A 22450-nucleotide genomic window follows, 5' to 3' on the forward strand; every position below is an offset into this window, starting at 1 on the left:
CACCTGCAATGTGACCAATAATGTGTTGACAGATGAGTCTTCCTGGCATGCACTGTTTCCTATAGGAGTACAATGTATACTAATTATTTAGCAGTCATTACCCTGCTGGAAACCCACTATAGCCCTAACACTGAACCTTGGAAGTATCACAGGACAACACAGCAAGGTAAGTGACATTAATTTCCACTGTACTTGTTTGCATACTAGCATTTCCTACAAACTTTAGAAATTATTTACAGAAGAGCTGCAAAGTAGAATTCCAGCTGCACTTGTGTGTACCATCAGCTCAAAAAGAAATGCATTTGGTGTGCCTTCTACTCCTACCCTGTTACTTTAGCCATTCCACTTTCAGTTACAGTCCTCATTTCCCACCATGCCATAATGTATTAAATACATAAAGCCACAGTCCCTTAATACTATCTACCTTCCTAATCCTAATTCAGATTTTTTGGCACACGTGAAGTCTTGATTTAGAAGAGGAAGTCGCATCTTTCCATACTTTACAGGACAGCCCCTTGGCACAGTCACATCGTTGGAAAATCTCCAGTCCATGGGACCCTTTCTTGCGCTGTTTGGTGCATACCTCCCCCTGATGCAACACAGGTTTGCAAATTTTGGTCCAGAAATGACGAGCACAGCAGTGTCCCTCAATACAATCTGATGACCGTAGGCAGGGATCACCTTCGTGTCCTAAAGAGAGCAAACAAACTATTTTACCTCATGTAATGTGAAAGTACAGATTCAGTGCAGACTGATGCAAATTAAGCTCAGGAAAAGGTGGTTATTTGAAGCATGTAAACACAAGGGAAGGTAGGAATTAGGAAGGTTCAAGGGAGTAATTAATGAGACATGCCATAAAACTTAGTAAAGAGAAATTCAGCTATAGGATTGTAAGCAGAATTACAAGTGCTTAATTACATGCCTGTTAGAAGAGGAGAATGTGTGCAATCTTGCACAACTGAAAAAATGCACTGTCAGTCCACCTTTGATACAGAGAAGAAAGCAGATGCTATTTCAATCACAGGAACTCTTGGTTGATTTTACATCACTTTTTGAGTCATGCTGTGAATTCTCACAGTAGACATTCACTCCCTCTGAAATTACTTCCTATTTCTGGTTTGCATTGTTGTATCTTAACAGCAATAACACGATTCATAACATGGAGGAACAAAGCAGTGTAGTGCAAATGTGATCTTACCTTTTAAGTGTGACAGCTTGGAGCGTGGCCTCCCTAGGTTTTGCCATCCCAAATCCTTGCTAGCATAATGACCATTCTTCTTGTTGCGTGGCCCTTCTAGGGCAGGGATGTGAGGTGTAAGGATGCTCTCAGTTACTGGTATGCAAATACCTGCATGGAAAAGATAATCAGTCAAAGATCTGAACAAGAGGAAAAACAGCTGAGAGACATACACAGACCAGGATCAGGACTAGGACCACAAAAGTGCTGGGGCTTGGCCACAGTGACACTCAGCTCTAATCACACCTCTCCCTGATCCTGCAGCTCTGCTTCACTCACTCTTGGACAGTCATGCTGTTACCTGGAGACTGCCTCCTCAACATCTCTCTCCAGTCTCCAGAGGAGAGGATGGGAATGCAAACAGTATGGCTATAACTGTCCCAGGGAGAGTAGATCAAGGTTTAATTAAGTCTTTTTTGCTTCCTTAAAGATATGGGTTCTGTGCAGTCTTCCAGCAAATCAAGACACATTGAATATAGTTCTGCAATTTCAGTCAGCAGCATTCTTGGGTTTCCCCACCCCAAAATGGGAAAAAGTCTAGTAGTATACAAGCCTTAAACATAGAAATACTATTAAAGAAAATTAAGTGGAGAGGAACAAAGTAGAAAATGAAGTTGGTTTAGAAATAGAAGCACAGTCACCCAGAAAAAAAAAAAAAATACTGTTGCTGGGAGCAATCAGAGAAATAGATGCTATCAAAATGCTGATCTTAGGGAGGAAAACCAAGAAATGACTGACATACCATTGTTGCAGCGATTCCCAGGGCAACACATGCCGTCTCTGTGGCAACGTTTCTTCTTCCTCCGGCACATCATGCATGCAGACATTGCTTGATGAGGACTGTGACAGTACCGCCCAACTTCGCATTCCTTATCATTGGTACAAGGATAGGCCTGGTGGGTAAAAGAAGGGCTTCCAGTGAAGCACTGCTTTGTACAAGGTATGTATGCAGCCCATTTATAAAAAGAAAACACCACTGAAATGCCCAAACAAAGAAACGGACAGTTTCTTTGAAACTGTCAAAGAACTACCATTCACTGAGAGCAGGAGATGCAGGTAGGGATGCTTCACTGCAGCCATATAGCAACCATTAAGCTCATGCTGCTGCTGAAGATATATCTGCTTAAAGAATCAGGGAGATACAACCAGATCCCTGTGGTTTCATCTTTTCTTGCCTCAAACATAAGTTGGCACAAGAGAAGTAATTTTTGTGAGTTCAGGCCTCTGATTCATAGAGAGGAACTTAAAATTCCACAGTGAAGAATAAACAGAGCCATAAAACTCCCCTCAGTCAGTAAAAATCCTGAAGTACACCCTGCAATAGGTAACATTTTAATTTAAACTTCAAGGAGTAATTTTCCTTTGGTAGTTGTCAAACATGCTGACAGATGGTAAGTCTGTAACATCTACACCACATTGGTACCATTGCAATTGCACTGCTCCCCACTGGCCCACACCAGTTGGACTCCTTGGCAGTGAACAGACATCACTGGTCAGCATTTGACTTTGATAAACTATACTTCACTTATGGGCTTAGTATACTCCTTAAACTTGCCACCAGCTAAACAATATGGTATGGTATGCAGCATGGACTATATTCTAGAGCATAGTCTTTCACATATAATTCCCTGCAAGCACAGACACACATATACAATTATCCTGTAGTCATCAAAACCAGCACTAACTTATGAGAAAACTGACTTATTAATAAAGGGTGTGAAAGCACTGTATTCTCCCATGAAGACATAGAAAGAGAATTTTATTCCTACAAGAGGAAAAGCCATGATGCTTTAGGGAAACATAACAACACAGATTAACATTCCAGGATCCTTTCTGCTGACTCACACGTAGCTACAACTATGCTCTCTATCTGCATCTATTTTTACTGCCTGTTAAATTAATCATAGATTTTTTCATTCCTCAAAATTATACTTGGGGAACTTGTTTAGATAAAAAGATGAGAATCAGTTTTGGGCACTTTCTGGAAAATGTCGTTTATACTTTCTGAACTAATTTTCTCCAGTATTTTAAATAAATGGAAGTATTGATTTTACTGTTTTTAAAATTACTTTTGTGATTAATTAGTCACCACAAACAAAAAGCTCAACTGAATAATTTTCAATGGAGGCTGTTTAGTTTTCTAATAACATTTTAAATCAAGGCTTGATTATATTGTTCTCAGAAAGTAAAAACTTGGAGGTTGTTGAGAAGTTGCTCTGAAAATTGTTCTTTTAGATGGAGAACTACTTGTTTCTCTGTCTTTGTGTCATTCTGTTCAGAATCACAGAAGAAAGAAGAGGTCTGATAATAAAACCAAGCAAGTTTCTCTACTGTCATTCGTGACAGAGGGAACCATGCCATTTCCCATACCATTAGTTGTTTTCTTTGTCCAAATTTACTTTACGGTACCAAAAGTGCTGTCTGGATATTTCCCAAGTGCTGCTGCCTCATTACGTCTACCCTCTGAATACGTGTCTTTGAAGAACGATTCCAGAGTGCAGGTGTTTGGAGTAACCTGGTGTATGTGTAAGTCTTTCTCCCTTAAGAATAAACATTTCCTCTTGAGTTCAAGAGGATGAACATCAAAGAAAGCCAGATCTTTTAGCTAGGAGTAGCAGTAAGCGACAAACGCAAGCTTTCAGCTGTTTGGTACTTGGAAAGTATAAGTGGAGTTTACCTATTCTAGCAAAGTGGAACTGAAGTGCTCTCCCCTCAGTTTCATCATTCCTTTACCCCATTTATCCAGTAATAAATCATTAACACTGACTTACAATTTATGATATAGTTACCATAAAAGTAAGGCTTTTCTGACTTAAATGAGACCTTTCTAAACTAAGGATCTTACAATGCAGAAAAGTGGTTTTACATAGAAGTGTGTATGGTTATACTGAGTTTGGAAAATACTACCACTGCTAGCTGGGGGAAATGCAAATAAAAAACAGATGAACTAGCTAAAACCTGGAGATGAAGGCATTTTAGACCCTTGTCTGTCATCAAGACCTTCATAACTGCATCTTTTTTCCAATATGGGCATGTGGTATACACCTGCAACTTGTCAGCAAGAAGCCTACTTGCAGTTTTCTTTTGGTTCCTTAAATAGCTTTTGAAAAAAAGAGTTCCCTAATCCTGAATGGTGCTAATGAATGCTCTCACATACCATATCTAGCGTCTGTTTTACTTTGGGCTTTTAGGCTGAGTGACATGTAAAAGATATTTTAAGATATGCCTCTAATTTCCAACTCTCAGCTCTGTCTTTAAGAATGGTAACAGTAACAAAAGACAATTTTAGCATTAAAAATTGCCAAGGAAAATGATGTAACTCAGCCTTCAGTCCCACTCTAGAGCCCCATCCTAAATAAAGATGACACTTTTGACATTAAAAAAAATAGTCCAAAACATTCACCTACCTAAGGCAAATGACTACAACACAACAAAAAATTGTTTTGTATTACATGAAGCTCAGACAACAACTGGCAAGTCCCTTCAAAACCCCAAAAGATGAGCTGCCAGACAGCTATATGAAAAACCCTTTTGCAAATACCTAATGCCATCAGTTGTCTTGGTCTTTCTTCCAAAACCACCATACATTTGATATCCTAGCTATCAATCATAGGTAGCTTGAAACAAAAATGCCTACATAGCCTTGTGTCTGTCTCCTAGTCACTAGACAGTCATTGGAATAACTCCTGCTCCCAGAAAAGTAATTTCTATTGCTGCAGAGCATTCAGTGTTAAAACACAAAAATAAAACAAAATAATATAGTGTGTACTTAGCCTTGGCTAACGGGAGAAATGTGTTCATAAATGTCCAATTTTTGGCAGTAGCTGAGCCAATCTATGCAAGTTTAAATATGTATATATTTTTAAAAATACAGGATAAAGAAAACATACTTGTAAAAATGTACATGCTAACAATTGTCTATGCATGAGTCAAGGTTTTCAAAATCTCCTATACCGCAGTGCCTGAAACATAGTCTTTACGTTTAGAGAATTGCATAGAACATTTCCTATATACAACGCAAAGACACAAATTAGTCCCAGATGGAGAGGGAAAAAGCAAGCTGTAAACCAGCTCTGCTTCCCCAGCAATGAAAACTAATTCTACAAGGCACATCATCCCTTCACATTCTTCAGCGATACATATCATTTTCTGGTCGTAAATCTCTATCCACTAAACACAGCTTTGATATTATGGGAAACCAGATGAAACCAAGATAAAATATGTAGCTCTCCCTGAAGCTGCATTTAAACAATCTTATTTAATTTTTTTAGCCCAGATTACAGGCGATCAAGTCACCCATAGCATGACATAAACTAGATTTGCCTGTGATAATGAGTTCCATTTTCAGAATGTGTTGTCTGATTAAGAGCATTGCTTGCTGAGATGTTTTCTCCTCAGTCATTCCAATTACTTTTTTATCCTTGTATAAAAGATCGTGTTGAATGTGGGTCCAAAAAGGTACAGCAAAGATGTACTGGATTTTTTGCAGTGTTGCAGGATTCAGGCTAGATATTTAAACAGGTGCTGCTCATACTGTGCCAGGATGTCCCTTGTATCAGTCCACCAAGACTAACCTTTTCCAGCCAGGTCATAGCAACATGTAAATGCTAAACTTTTCTTTTTGAGAGAGAGAATATGAATCTCCATTCCTGTCCTTCCTTACTTTATATTCAAATGCCAAGAGCACATGACAGAAATACTCAAGGAAAATTATGCAGATGACAGAAAAGTTGGGGGGGCTTATAGTCAAACAAGTTCTTCCAGGAGTACTATTGAGGTTCTTCCTTTATATTAACTTCACAGTGAGGCTGAGGAAGGGACTGACTATCTAACTTTTGTGACTAAGTGGCTAATGCCATTTCCTTGATTTAAGGAGCACTCAGGAGTGAGGTTTATTTCTACCTTTGTCTTCCCCATTTAGCAGAGGACGTCTAACCTAGCAACTTTTCTTGGTGAAATGAGGTTTTCTTTATGATTTTGCTGGAGACACTGTCTTACATATTTTACATGGTCATCCTGAAGCACAGAGTTTCACCACAAGCTGGAGCATTACTAAGTGGTGGGACTGTTGTGCTATAGACTCAGTCAGTCTGAGTCTCTCTGTCTGGCACTATAAAATATAATGGAGAAGCACTCTGGGGGAGAGTAAGACAGACGCCGTAATGTGCTGAAGGGCGAGTGAGTAAAGTGATGGTAGACACACTTTATTGAGCTTTGGGAGATAAGGGCTTGAATTTCAGCATGGCCTCCAGCAAATGTTTGAAGACGATATTCCCAGCCTGTCCCACCAGGCTCTCATTTGTTCATATTATGATGTCTCATTTGTTTTTATGTTGAAGGTACTCCATGCTGTACTAGCTAACTATGTCAGAGAAAGGCAGGAAAAGCCACTGGCATTTTTACCTAGGCTGTGTCATCACTTATCCAGCGCAAGCCATCCTACACACTGCTGGCTTCAGACCCACTTTCAATGATGAGAGGAGCTGTGCCTAAACAAGTGATTTGGTGGAACAGATATCAGTAGTGAGTCCCCCAGAAGCAGTTAACTTTTTATTTTTTAAACACATCATAAAGTCCAAGTGCAGAGTCAGTCCTGGCAGGATATCATGGCTACTACCACTCCCAGCAGAAAAAACATTATGAAGGTTACTCATTACCCTTTTACTGTGGATGCTGAGCAGCGCTCAAGAAGAGAACTAAGTCTCATGTACCCCGTAAATGACAATATTACTGTGGTTACTGTACTGGACACTCAGACAGCTTCTGTCTCATACAATCATCTTGTCATGGTACTGGGGACTGAGCTGAAGAACGGGAGAAAAGCCACAGGCAGTTGTATAGTTGGGAAGTAAGAGCACTGTAGAGCTACCAGGTCAATCCTTCATCACACGATCACCTCGCAAAGAGGCAGTAGCTACTGTAAAGGTGAGACAAGTGTCTCAAGAAAAAGGACACATACGTTATAGACCAGGTTGCCCAAAGAGGTAGTAGATGCCCCATGCCTGGAAACATTCAAGGTCACATTGGATGGAGCTCTGAGCAACCTGATCAAGTTGAAGGTGCCCCTGATTACTGTGGGGGATTGGACTAGATGACCTTTAAAGGTTCCTTCCAACCCAAACCATTCTATGATTATCCCAGGAATGGTCTTGCTTCCTAGGTAAGTTAGATATCAAATTTAGGCTACTACTCACAGTCTTGTACATACAGAATCCCTAGTTATTAATGCCCTACACAAATACACGTGCCACTAGGTTATGATACCAGATCCATCAGATGTGTCTTTTTCTGCTGTCAAAAGATTTCTCTTTTATATCACACCTATATAATATGTTATATACACATCCTGTCTGCAAGACAGCTTAGCACAAATTAATTGGTACTGCAATTCAGTCTATTACTCACTTGTAACTTAAGGAAAAAAAGGGTATTTTATTTATTTCAATTAATTGTACCTTTATAAATTTTAAAATAATGACTGTAAAGGAGGTGGAAGCTGACCTCTCTACAGCCACTGTGCTAACTAGATGATTAAAACTGACCTGAACTATAGGCAAGAGGACAAAGTTTCCACCCTCCACATAAGAGATGAACAATAGAACTTGTTTGCCCTTTAGTCTCAGGACTGCACATATTGCTTAATATTCCACAGCCATCAGGCATGATGAAGCAACCAACTGGTTCAATCATGATGAAAGCCTCTCCTTACTGTCCTGCTTTGGACAGGACAGAGCTATCTTTCTGAGCAAGGACCTGGTCCCCATAGAGCAGACATATGAAACAGCCACAGGGGTGCCAGGTCTGCTTTTGCTTTTCTCTCTCTCTGAAGAGTTAGTTAATCTAAAGTAAAAGCATGCCAATAAATTAGGAAACGCAAACATATGCTTTAACCACATAGCCTGCTGTCAAAACTAATTACAAAGAATAAAAGTCATTGTTTGGCTCCTTTGTAGGGCCTGATTCTGAGTTGGGATCTCAAATTTGTTTTGGCTTTTAGCAGATCAATATTGGTGGGACAGTTGCAAGCCTGTAGAGCTCAATAGATGTGTCACATGTGGGATTTGTCTCTTTGGAGACAGAAAGAAGTTCCTCTCTATGGAAGACAAGGAGAAGACCTAACACAATCTCACGGGACACAAACTTTGTAACCATGGAAATAAGAGCCCTTCATGCAGAACCATATAAATGTGATAAAGCAAAATGGAGGGAGGAAGGGGGGCAAGTCAAATCTTTTTAACGAATGAACAAACCAAACGCATTACTCTTCCTGGGTTTTGCTTTGTTGTTGGGTTTTTTGGGGTTTTTTGTTTTGTTTTGTTTTTGTTTTTTTCCTGCAAGGCAATTACAGTGCTTTCTGATAGCTTCTCAAGTGTATTCAGACAATTCTATGTCCTACTGACAAACTTCAGCCTAGCTGCTAAGCAAACATGGACATTAAGATGTAGATGGGAAATGACTGTCATTTACTACTATTTTGGTTTTAATCCCAAATGAGAAAAGAGTTTATCAGCAGCCATCTGGAGCAATGCAGTTTTCCCACAGCACTGCTGATGTTGCTTTTTTCTATTCTTAGCTCAAGACAAGCATAGATGATAGTGAGGGATCTCACTGTGCACAAGCAGAAAGCCATGGTTAATTTATCCCGTGGAGGAAATCATGCTGTGCTCTCAGACAGCTCCAGACATGGATCCTGTCTCAGACTGATCTCACCAGAAACTCTCAACTTTCAGTGACTGCTGTGGCACAGACCACTGCTGAAAGCAAAACTCGCAGTAGTTGCATTGAAACATATTTACTCCATTCAGTTGCCATGACAAGTTTAATGATTCAATTTTTCTCACCGAGTCTCCTTGTTGTTAAAATAATACATCTCTGACCCATTTCTCTGCCAGAGCCAGAGAGAAAATCACCATCTCCCACCTCTAGATTAAGCACAGGCACTTTCTTCCAGCAAAAACTTATTTTTAACTCTTCAACTTAACACGACAGTGCTGTTCATGAGGTCTGATTCACAGAGTGCTACATCACGGGTACATATACTGCAGCCTCCAAAGATCATTCCTTCAAACTGGGTGGCTAATAGCCCCAGAAGCCTGCATTACTAAGACAATAAATATTCATGTTTCAAAGCAATACTCAATCTACTGCTAGACCACCAGGGGAAGAACATTTCTAAAATCTGCAGTAGTCCAGCTCTTATGATATGCTACAGCCAAAGAAAACTCAGATCTTAACAACCAAAAAACAAACCTCACTGAGGTCCCTCTGAACCAACAAGGCTGCAGGACTCTCATGGGTCCTGACTGAGGCTTTCCTTGTCCCAACAAAAATGTCATGGAAAACAACTTCCAGTTCTGTAAGCGGTAGGCAGTACTGTGGGAAGCTGTGCTTAGGAGGAGCATGTAGCTGCACCTGGCAGAAGAGAGTCAAACACCTTAAAATAAACATGGGAGCTGTGTTGCCCTGTTGCATGCAGAGCTAGCCAGTGTGAGTGGTGCTTCTTCCAGTGCAGACAGAAAACTTCCAGACTTTCCTGTATGAAATCTCACTCATACTGTGACCCTTTTGTGATTTCCTGGCCCATGTGGTGGATTTCAGTGAGCCTTTTAGGTCTACAGCAGAACCTCTTATTCAACAGCTTACGATTCAACACCTTTCCTTACAGAACTACCTACATTTTGTGTCCTACTGGGAGGAGGTAATGTCTGTGTAGTGCTGTCCTTGGCTTCAGAAGGACATACAGAGAAGGTAATCAGAAAGACTGCAAGTGGATCAATTAAATTCCTGAGTAGATACTACTATCTGAATTAAATTGGCCTTAATTTAGTGCATTTTAAATGTCTTATGAAAGTATAAACTCAAAGGTTTAAGGCACTTATAGTAATCCACCTTACAAGTTCATTCAACCAGATTCACATTCAATTCCTCATCTAGATGAAACCTGGAATGGGTTATATTTCCAAATAACTTCAAGGGCAGCACACTATGCCCAAAATATGCACAGATATATATTGTTTATACCACAGAACAGCATAAAACTGGACACAGCATATACATTGTAGTTTCCAAGACAGCACCACTATAGATCTTCCTCTTCTATCACACCTCTAAGGCAAATTATCAACTTTAGATCCATATTGGCATCACACTGCTGAATCATGCCATGTCAAAGGAAGCACATTATGTTTCCTGCCCCACAGACAATGTGCATACACAGGTGCTCAAGTTTTCCCTCCCTACCTCATATCGTGACTATGGGATTACATAGCAGTGCTTTCTTCTCAAGATTTGGAGACTGCCAAATCTTGGAGACAGCCTTCTACACTGCTTGATTTTGAAGGAAGCTTCCTGCTCCATAGAACTGGCACCTTACAGAAGACTTGATTAAAGAAGGTTCAAAAGTTTGGGCAACAATCAATTTGTTCGGAAATTTTATTTTAATTGAGACTTTGTCTCAATGTGTATGATTCATATTCTCTGATGAACTATCAGCAGCAGCATTACAACAGAAAGCATCACAACAATGTTAGGTAGTCTTTGAAGTCAACAATGTAGTACTAAATCAATGTGACAGGAAGCCTCTAGGTCTTGATTTTATGTCATTTTCGAAAGGATCACCAAATACCGCTTGAAGAATAAAGGTTTGCTAACACACACTTTGTTCTATGTCCAAGCTTTTCAGCAGACTGTTCTTGCCCTTTTATCTCTGCCTTTTCCCTATCCCTTTTCTGATGGTTTAGCTTTTTAGTTTTGTCTCTAATTGGCTATATATCATCTGTTCCAGAGTAAGAATCTTCTGGCTTTTTGATCATGTTTACTGCAATGGATGAACAGTGGGTTGCCAAAAACAGTTTTCCCTCTGGATCTATTAACTCTAGATGTATGGAGTTTTTCATTAATCTAAGAATACTATCCAGATGGAAACAACTAGCAGATCCTATGGCTCACAAAGCACCAAGCATTAAACCACAGGTAGATACTCAGATATTGTGGTTGGGAGTAGAATAATACTGCTGGGAACTGGCAGTAACTTACTGTTCTAACACCTGGATCTGAACATCCCCAAATCACGATTCACTTTCAAGGCAGAGCTTTTATTGGGAACCGTCTCTGCAAGCATGTATTCACAGCAAGAAAAATGAGATTACAGCTTTTCCTTCTATAGTATAGCTACTAAGGAAGTAAATTTCCTTTGCATTTAAACATTCAGAAAATCTAGAAAAAGCAAGGGAGGAAACCCTATCTTATTGAAGTCAGTGAAAAAAAAAATCCCTGTCTGCTACAGTGCCTGGAGAGAGAATGCTTCCAGTTATAAACATTTGTGCAGGGTCTGCAATCCTCACCTTGGAAATGACTCTTAGGTATTCCTTGCAGAATATGCTTTGCATTGTAGAATACAAAGTATTTAAGACACTAGTTTTCAAAATGCAGTTTCTCTGGCCCTTGTATTTAAAAGGACAGCCCTGAAAACATGAGTTTGCGTCAGCTAGAGAGACAGCCAGATGCCGTATGTCTGAGAAGTATGAACCACAGCCGCCACCTCAGCAGACTGCTGACTGCAATCTAACATTGTTACTGAATGTCAGCATTATTGTTTGTCTCCCTGATGGTCATTTATGTGAGAACACCTGGCTCATACGCCTCTTTCAATCCCCAGTTCTTTCTCTATGCATCAGAAACCAACTCTGTCATCTGATATTCAAACACCTCCTCTTTTTTTCTGCTCTACATGAGCCCCTCTGCAGTGTGATGGCTGTGACTGATCCACTGCAAGAGGAACTGAGAGGGACCAAGACCTTTGAACTCCACAGCACCTACAGAAAATTTAAATCAAACATCAAAATCAACCAGCCCAGCTTTAATATCAGAACAAACAAACAATGCCGGGGCACCTGCACCAGCTCCCACTCTTCTGTCTCATGCTCCACAGAGCATTCAGAGATGTAGCCACAGAAGCTAATGAGTTTTAAGGACAGGGAAAGAAAAAAACAATTTTAAAAGGATGATATTTCTTCAGTTCTTACATTTGGTCTGCATGAGTGAGACTGAGAAACAGGACAAGTCAATAATGCAACACGGGACTTTCCCCTTCAGAACAACAGGAAGAATTACAATATGAGAATGCAGCTCCTCATCCTGACTCATTCTAGGAGCAGTTATGCTTGTACAAGCAGCCAGCAGTGCTCATGCAGTGGGACTACCTGCAAAAGAGCAGCTGTCCTGGGAAAGTGCTTGGTCACAGACCCCTGAGGGAACAGGCAACCTCTATGAAGTGGTTACACTCATATTGCTGTTCAGCTGACTCCTCAGGAAGAGTAAAAGGAAAAATTATAACACTAGGCTATTAAGGCAAATTATCACACTTTACTCAAAGGAGGCCAAAGATGGCAGAAAAGGAAAGGACCCCTAACAACATCATTAAAAAAAATCATTGTACTCTTATTATACGATTAAGTTAGAGCTGCCTACCCAACTCCTGCCTGTGGTAAATAACATAGCAATCAAGGTTTCAACACTATTTACCCTTTTTCCCTTTTTCTTTGAAAATGCTCCTGGTTAATTTTGCACAAACAAGAAAACAGGAACAACACAGGAAGGCAAGAATAACTTGTGAGTAAAACCAGATGAACTCTAACGTATTTACATAGTGTAATGACTTCACTATTAATTCAAACAAACCAAGGCCCCAATTCCCAGAAGAGCAAACTGAGCACATGCAGCCCAGGAGGTAAGAACAGGGTGGCTTCAGACTACATTTATGTCTGCAACCCCTGAGTTAGTAGGGACTGCTCTTAGTTTCAGTCTGCAATAGCCACTGAGGGACCATCTTTCATTCCAGACGAACTCTGACTACACCCTCTTCTCAATCTTATGGGCCCCTTTCCATTTTCAAGCAAGACTTCCTTCAGTGCAGCATCTGATTTCCAAAAATATCTAATTCATAGAAAAAAACACTTAACGTCACAGAAATTAGAGGAAAAAAGAGAGAGAGAAAAAAAATCCAGACTCAGGTCTGCTAACTACAGTAGAAAGTCATTTCTTGATAAAGGTAACAAAAAAAACCCCAATCAACCAACCAAAAAAAAGGCCAATAGGAATAATCCCATGCAAATTCTGAATTAAAATGGACATCCTATTCTAGTCATTTTCAGCATGCAGTTACCTAGGATTCTGGCCTTTAACAATGAGTTAACTATAAAGCTGTTCTCCACCCTCAAAATAAGTTGTTCTGCTGCTGAGACTTGTATTTATTCTCTTCCCTGCTACGTTTAACTGTATCATCTGAACTTATGTTTCCAAGCATTTTCTTCTTGTCTGAAAATCATATTCTTTATGTGGAGTTACAGGATCTCTTCTTTGTTCCTAGATGTCTTGGATGTTGATAAACAAAAAGTCATTAAAAAGTTTAATCCTCTGTGCTTGGCTCTACATCAGTCTGAGAGTAGTCTCTTTGTAACAGCCTTTGGAATAAATATCCATTAAAGATTTTTTTTTTCCTTATATGGGTCACCCACACTTTATAGTGGGTGGCCCTTTCGTTTATCCCATTACTATATTTCCACTTCTAAAGCTAAGCCAGATGCAGCAACCTGATACTACTTTTTGGTTCATGCAACTTTATTGTAATGAAAACTTCCGTTTATATCTGATACTTGTTAGGAAAGCCAAGGAAACAGGAACCATGGTAATATTGCACCACCTTCTTGACAACTTTTATTCTGCATGAGTTGGATTCTCCAGGGTACTACAGGCTTCCTTAGCAAGCATTTTTTGCATAGTCAACCCATATTTGAACTCTTCTTGTTGGTCCAATGTGCATTATAACCATGCTCAGAGGCAGTGTCTAGGTGTTAGGCTTTCTTATAATCCTGCTTGTTCAGTTCTTTAACTGCTAGATAGTCTACAAGATAGATACATAAGCAAGATCAAACAAGGCAGAAAAGATTTAAGGGTTTTGGTTGGTTGGTTTGGTGCACCTTTTTTTTTTTTCTTCTTTCTTTTTAACAGATGGACCCAAGGTAGTGGAGATTAAATGGTTTGGCTATGCCAAGGCCACATAAGAAGTCAACAATACACAATTCATTTTCTTCAACTCTTATCCATTTAACTGTATGATTCTCTCCTTTTTCTGAACTTGTACCCTTCCTTTCAGATGTGCTAAATATAACTAACTGTGTCTTTAACAATTATGTCCTCTATATGAGGATACAAACACAAGTCAAGGGGGTCATATTTACCAGGCAAGTATGAAAAAATGTAGTCCTACTTTCTAGTCCTACCTATGGAAGCATATTTTACATAAATAAATTGATTGCCTAGAGCATATTTTACAGATTAACTTACTCAGCCTATTTAACAACTGCTGAACAATTCTTAGAGCATGGATAAGCGCAGAGCTCTCTTTAAACTCCACACTAAAACCAATCATTGACCATGACTACGGCAAAGGAAGATTTCCTTCCTTACCTTTTTTCTAGAGCATTTGCTGGAAGATGCAAAGGAGATGTGATTTATTGTTTTTCCTGTACTTCGGATGCCAATCCGGGGCCAGGAGAGGGGGGGAGATGTTTTAATTAAGCAGATAAAAATATTTATAACTAATTCTTGGGTAGTTAAACTAACAGCAGTGGAATTATTGCATGATTCATCTTTTAGGTGACAGATTATTTTCCTAATTACATTGCAAGGAGGTGGAAATGCAGACTAGACTGACATGAATGAAAAGTACTTCATCACAGAAAAGTAATGAAGTAACACTAGACAGCTTTCCTCAGTCATGAGAGGGGTATTTCCTAAGTCAACCAATTCCTTTTAATTTTCTTGCTTTTCAAATTCTCCAGGAGACAGGACTGCACAGAATACTTTGCACTTGAAACAAGTGAGACAGGACATTTCCCTGGCAAGGTGCCCTTTGCATCATGTCTTTAGCGCTGTGCTCTGAAGAGCACTCAGGCTTGGAGATTTATCTCCACCTGCAACCGTTGTCAGTGGTGGCCACACACCTACTCTGCTGAAAATGCTGAAAAAAACAATAGGCAGCTCTTTGCATATCCTGAGCATTTGCGTGTTTTGTGAAAACACACAGAAAAAAAGCAAAAAACGCACCCTTTCCCACAGACCACTCAGTCCCAAAACAGGCTTAATTCCCACTGGCTTCAGAAGTTTCTCCCAAGTAGGAAAATCAGCCTATAAAGTAACAAGTATCACTGTTAAAAAGTGTCTCCTAAATTTGCTGCATTTTCCTTGAAACCAATTCAAAGGGTCATATAGGAGCAAACAGCACTTTGCCTACTAAGAAGATCTCTCAAAACTGAGGCACCGGGGGACACAGCCTTGCAGCTACCTGCTGTCTCATTAATTCAGGAATTTAGCTTCCTGAGAGTCATGCAAAATGGTCAGCAGAATACAGTGGAGAAGGACTAAACATCAGGTTTTGCCATCACTTCCTAAGCTAGTCTCTTGCCAGCCTTCCTACATGCATAGGAAGGGAAAAGGGAGAGAGTACAAGACCTCTGTAGTGCTTTGCTGCTATGACTTTGTATTTTGACCCCTGTCCAGATGAGTATGAGTACAAACATCCGTCCCTGGAAAGGCTGAAATGACATTTTCATTGCTATACTTTTTCCCTGGTATCAGTGGCATAAAATGGATCAGCTTCCACTGCAGCCTATTTTACAGGTGCTAATGCTCCACATGCTGAGTGTGGATGCAAAGGCTAAAGGAAGGAGGAATGACTCTCTCCACCTCGATTGTCTGCAGGGGAAGGAAGAGCTCCTAGAGAGTCCATGTTCCGGCTGTGGGAAGTTGATGCTCTGAGCACTCCGTAAAGCCTGCTCCAAAGCCTGAACTCTCTGAGACCATGCTAGAGTTATATGGCTATGAATTAATTTTTCTTGGACATATATAGGCATGGTGTGTAGCAAACACAGGTAAACCTGTACGTGGTCCCTTTGCTTCAGTGTTCTCATTTTAATCAACAGAACCTAATTTAAACATGACACTTCAGAACTTAGCCTAAATGCAAGACGGTGCTCTACCTTAAAGGGTTAACGATTAGGATATATACTGTAGAGAGATAAGAGAGACAAAGGTCAATAAAAGAAAAACATACATTTTCATCAGTATAATTAAAATGATCAGTTGAAATTCTTGGTTTGAAGGTATCAGACTATCTTGAACTGCAACAATAGGGTCTATGAATTACTTTAAATATTTAGCTTAAGTTTTAGATAACACATAGTGTACTTACAAAGATGTAATCTAATTTAAGTACCTTTATTCAGGTTTATTCAACAGAAGAGATTTTTTTCCCTTGATTAAACCAATGCAATCATGCTGAAGCCTAGAGGCTGAATGTGTAAAAGAATATTGGGATCACTAACATCAGTGTAGATATGGAGAGAAGTCCCTCAGTAAGCTCATACAAGTACTGCTCATCAGTTAGGCCTCTGTATACTTTGGAATATTACTTTAATATTCCACTTTAACATTGCTATTTTGACATTTTTCTAGAACATACTGAGATAAAGTAATCACTCTGCCCCAAAACATCCCTCTCCAAATCTTTTCTCATTTTTCCTTGTCTTGTATTAACAACATTTTCCATGCTTGACCATGAGTTTTGGAAAAATAAAGGAAGAAGCACATGCTGATGTGGTTAACTCATTTTTCTTTAAACAGAGGACAAAGTCTGTCTACACACACACCTTGGCAATCATTGACCTTGCATTTCTCTCCTGTATTTTTAAGTCCTCGTTATAAAACTCAGTGAAGGGAAATCAAAGGCACTGACAAATATCACCATTAGCAACAGTGCAACAATCCGTCACACCAAGAAAACCCAGCTGTTTGTGGAGTGATGGCCAGTAGGGACTGTGTGCTAGGAGCAAAATACAAATGCCTGGATCATCCCCAGCACCTCTTCTAGCTATTTATACAAGCTTTTCCTGACCTTCTTCCCTCATATCTTTTCAGTGTCAGCTTCTTTCTACTCATGGGTAATTCAGTGGTTTACCATATACCAAAAAATTAATGTTAATTATTTTAAAGTCTTCAAGTCAAAGTACATCTGGTTTGGAAATGAGAGTCTGTCTTAGGCCCGTCTTTTATGTGAATACACACACACACATGCATCTGAATGGAAAAATGCTCGCGTGTTACAGATTTGCTGAGGAACGTGCAGTAGTAACCTTATCATACCTATCAGGTGTAACTCAAGAAAGACTTTTGAAAAGTTCAAAAGAAAAGCAGCAAACTGTTGTTTTAATGAGACTCCATTAGGCAGAACTCTGTTCATGACTCTCCCAGATCATTGTTTTCATTAGCAAGTAACATGAATAACAGCGAAGTTATTTGTACAGTGCTCAGTGCTCGGGTGCAGGCTGCTGCTCTGCCAGAGTGCTGTCTTTTAGATGTTCAATCCAGCACTGCTGTTATCTGCTGTGTGAGAAAAAAAAAAAAAATGATGCAAATGAATGGAAAAATTTGTGGCTGGCCAACAAAGGGGCTTTCCCAGCCAAAATCAGGACAAAGCTTTCAATTTATTTAGGAAATCAAAAGGCTAAAAAGGCATGATCTTGCAATCTCTCCCTAATGCAAGAGATATATTATCCCATGGTTTTGTTGGGCTTCACCAATGATTTACTCATTAAAGACTTAGCACGAGTAAAGATTTGAAGAGCAGGTCATCAATACATAACAGCATAAAAATATGAAAGGTAAATTGTGTTAGTTGGACACATTAACTTTAAGGTATTTTAGAGCAACTTGGGCAAACTCTTGAAAAAAGGCATACAAATTATTTGGTTTGTTCACAGAAAAGCTAAGACTATATCTGTCAATTTTTCTGAAATACCACATCCACTCACCTATGCACAAAGTAATGTCATGGTCTGACAGTGTCCTCAAAACACCATTTTGTGTTTTGACATTTGAAACTGAACTCTTTCAAAGCTTAAATAATCTACTTTTGTACACTAAGTCTATAAATATTTAAGTCATTAGACACATTTGCAAATCTAAAAATACTTTTAAAAACCATTACTGCATTCAGAAAAAGCAGCTGTAAAGCACTCCATAAATCTACTTTTTCTGCTTCCTCTGAGAAAAACCTGTTCCAATTTCAGAGTTAAGACTCCAGTTCAATACTACAGAACGAACACATCTGAGAGAATAAACCAGATTACTTTTTGATCCTAAGCCTTTCTCCATTGGTAATTATGGCTAAGACAGCTCTTACTTTTAGGCTTCTCCATACAGCCATCAAACCTACTCTAGAAAATGACTAGAGTAACTCTAACTTAACTCTAGTTAAGCCCCAGCTGAGAAGCGTGACAGATCTCTATCTACTGTCAGCCCTAACTTCAATGCACAGTGTTGCTCCTCAGCAGGTTCTTGCTGGATGCTTTCCCATGGATCACACAGGAAGTCTGGACTACAAACTTTTTAGTTCTCCAGATTCTGCCTAAGTTTTGTCCAAAAAAAAGAGGCCTAAAATGACTGGTAAAACTTTTACCTTTGTTTGGAGGAGTTAAACCTATCCTTGTCTCCCAGCAGGGTGCCTGCCACCAAGAGAGCTCTGGAGCTGCTCCAGAGCAGGGTGCCAGGGCACAAGGTTACAGGCATGGGGCTGGCACTGGCAGATGGCACCTTTTGAGTGTGCATGCAGCAAACAAACACAGCTAGTAACACCTCATCCCCCCGAAAGTGTGCAGATGTGGGTAAAGTTCCTTTGCTGCCTTGCAGTTAACTGCTGAATCTCATTTTCAAAATTCAGGAACTAATGCACTTCAGAAAACAAATGTTATTTCAAAAAACCCCACCACTTTTCACCAAAGAGTTTGCAAGAAGTGGTACAACTGAAAGTCTACCAACAGTCTGATGTGGACTCTCAGAGTCAGGCTATTACAGATTCTAGATTAATTCTATCATGTTCAGGATTTAAAGAGAAGGAGACACACGTATGCTTTCAGGTTTGAAAAATATACTGCCTACCTATACCACATGCACATGCTAAAACCTATACAGAGGTGCATTTATGATTCAATTTTTAAAATTCCTTCAGTTATCTAGATGTTTGTCACATGAATGCATAACAGTGATACAACATGGGACCATGCTGGCATGTGGCAAATTATTACAGAATATAACATACAACTACACCATTTGCAAGCATTGTTATAACAATATTATATATATATATATTTTTTTTCCTACTGAGAGGCATCAGAGGAACCTCAGTTACAGACAAGACCTGCATTATTCTAAGCAAATTAGAAATAGGAATTCCAGTGTAAATGCCAGAAGGGTTCAAATCTAGCTCTGCAGTGGATTTACAAAGAGCTGAATGAGGTCCAAAGTCTTTTAGGATACGTCAACAAATCAAATTGAAAACACAGCTATTCCAACAAGGGATCTGTATGTACTTACATGCTGCATATTGGTATACCTGCCATGTAAGAATTTGGCTTAGTTAACGTAGTTAGGAAACTCTTCATTTAAGTTTTATTTGTGTCTCCCTTTTGAAAACAGCGCACTATTTTCTTTTTTTCTTTTATGGGCCACCAAATTACATGTGACCAAATGTACCTATTTAGTGAAAATGGGTTCCATTAGTATGTAATTTTATCCTTACATTGTTTTATTCTGAAGGAAAATAATGGAGAACAGGTGGTGATGCTTAGCATCAGGCTCCTGTTTCTAGAATTACAATCTACTGGGAGCCACCAGCAATCTCTGAAAGCTGTCATAAGCGCTCAGAAACTAGCATGATCCAGAGCACACTCAATACATTAAAGCGTCTTTTTGAAAATTTAAGTAGGTGTGACAGGAGAAAACTGGCTGAATGGCGCAGGGATTCTAACGTGTCCCTGCAAAGGGTCATGATTTCCTTCTGCATCCCACAATAAATAACTCAAGCTGGCCTCCATTTCCACAGCAGAAATTAGACATTTAAAAAATTCAAATAGGTACCATATGCACTATAAACCTTTCTGGTTTAGCGTTCAAATGCAGCCGCATTCATGTTGTTGGAAAATATGGGATTTAAATTCTCCTATAAGAACTTTAAAAAGCTGTTTCTTTACACTTATTTATTCTTTTCTCAGTGCCACAAAAACAGCAGTGCCAATAAATATCTCCTTGATGTAGTTTGAAAACTTACTGATGTCACACTGCACAAATAGTTTTACCCAGTGAGTTACACCACCACATGCCAAATGGACATTTCTTTGTTTTATCAATCCCATCCTTACCTTACCAAGTAGGAAGATGTTTAGAAATGATTCTGTATAACCGATAACTGTGTTTCCCAATGCGTTCTCATGATGAACATGACTGAAACAATACCAGCTAATGGATCTATCCAAGCAAACCACTATTATAGCCATGTTTCAGAATCTGGCTCCAAAGCTGAGGAGTAGGACAAAGACAACATATATTTGCATGGCAATTTCAACTGACATGCAATTTTACAAAACTAGACATGGAAGGCTGGCTGGTATCCCTAACTACTGTTCTGCATCAGATATGCCAAGATACACACTTACATGAGGAAATAATTAATCCACGTTGGTTTTCTGGCATTGTGGTTCAGGAACAATAGGAATTAAAAGAAGGTTAAAGTTATTTGCAGGGCCACATTTTCTGTTAGTGGAAATTGGCAGTCTCCCACCAATTTCCACAGGAATATGTCAAGTTGTACCAACTGGTTAGATTCTACTTCACATTTCAGATTTCTTGCATCGCTATATGAGATTAATGTTACCTTAATTATTACTGTGGTTATTTCTTTCGGGAGCTCTTAGTCAAAGTCAAAGCAGTCCTTGCAAGTTGAAATCAGTTGAGGCTAGGCAAAGTTCAACAGACTTTTGGGGCAGAGTATATATATTTTAGCCATCTTCAGTCTCACCTGTGTTAGCTTTTCTCTAAAATAGGAGGCAGTGTGATGAGCTGTAAATTCTATAGAAATCATATTCTGATTCAACAGAGCTCAGGAAATTCTTTTACTGCTTCTAGTTTTCCTCAAAGTCTTAATGCAGAGAGAATACTCTGTTCTCCAATGAGTCCCATTTAAGTGTCTCTCCACTTGAAGCCCTGGGGCTACGACAGAAGAAAATTAAAGTTGCTCATTGCTTGGAAGATACTACAGAAGGAACTTCACATTACAGAAGTAAGACGAGCCCAGCCCAGTAACAGTAACTCTTGTTAGCCTGGATCCAGCTAAATAACTGAAAATTCTTCTAGTGTGTACATCGCCAGCAAAATTCTTGACCAAAAGACAATCACAGAATTATTGTTACTGCTGATCAGTGCACCAGAAAAAGTGCACAGCCTGATCCCAGGAAAGTTCTCATCCTCTCCAGTCAATAAAGTCATCCTCATCCTGTCCATGAACTGATCAAATTTAAACTTTGGAAAACAACACACAGGGAAGTGCGCTATGCCTTTTAAAAGAAACCTGTTTCACAGTAATTTTACTTTAATTCCAAGCTTATCTTCAAAAGATATTTAGAAAAGGAAATTTGCTATTCTTTAAGCAGTGAATAAGACTGAATAATGAAATTTAGAATAATTAATAATTTAATTTTGAAGATATCTTATTTCTAGAAGGGTTTCCCCCTAACAAGATCTGAAGGTTTTGTGTCTTTATCAAATCTACTCAAGAAAATGTGACATTTTATGACATTTTTCCTTCTCGTGGTACTGGAGATTACAAAAGCAGTTCTAATAACATCACAGTATTGGTAAAAACAAAAAAATAAATTATAAGTTTCCTGCTTAATCCACATACCATAAATAGTCTTAGCATATATATGCATAGGAGTACAGAAATACATCAGTTATAATGTAAAAAATAATATACAGGTCCAAATTATGATAGGTTATTACAGTGAGGAAGCCAGAGATGTTCTATACCATCCCTAAAATTATGTCCTTGCTAAAATCCTGAAAGGATTTTAAAGGTAGAAATGCTTTAGTTACCTTCTGAAAATATTTTTCTACAGCCTGACTGATCACTTGCCCAACCAACTGCAGCACAAATTCATCTTGGCCTGGAGCAAGAAGATTTTGGATTTAGCTCCTACAAATATCACAGATTTACAAGTATTGTATTGCTGAAATTTCCTTTGAGTTCCAAGGACTTGCACGGGTAGAAAAAACCACTGTGACTCATGATTTTTCTTTTCAGAAAAAGAACCTCAGATTTCTAAT

General features: G+C 39.2%; 1 protein-coding gene across 1 annotated transcript in view; it reads right to left on the reverse strand.

Annotated features, from left to right (window-relative positions):
- Positions 1-439: 439 nt before the first annotated feature.
- The window catches only part of DKK2 (dickkopf Wnt signaling pathway inhibitor 2), a 42606-nt gene continuing 20595 nt past the window's right edge, over positions 440-22450 (reverse strand). Inside the window, exons 2-4 of the mRNA XM_010178168.1 lie at positions 1980-2130; positions 1199-1348; positions 440-690 (exon numbers count right to left, since the gene is read on the reverse strand). Coding sequence (XP_010176470.1) covers positions 440-690; positions 1199-1348; positions 1980-2130 — 552 coding nt within the window. The remainder of the gene's footprint in view (positions 691-1198; positions 1349-1979; positions 2131-22450) is intronic.

This window comes from Antrostomus carolinensis, unplaced genomic scaffold (assembly GCF_000700745.2).
Source record: "Antrostomus carolinensis isolate BGI_N321 unplaced genomic scaffold, ASM70074v2 scaffold3171, whole genome shotgun sequence".
NCBI lineage: Eukaryota > Metazoa > Chordata > Aves > Caprimulgiformes > Caprimulgidae > Antrostomus > Antrostomus carolinensis.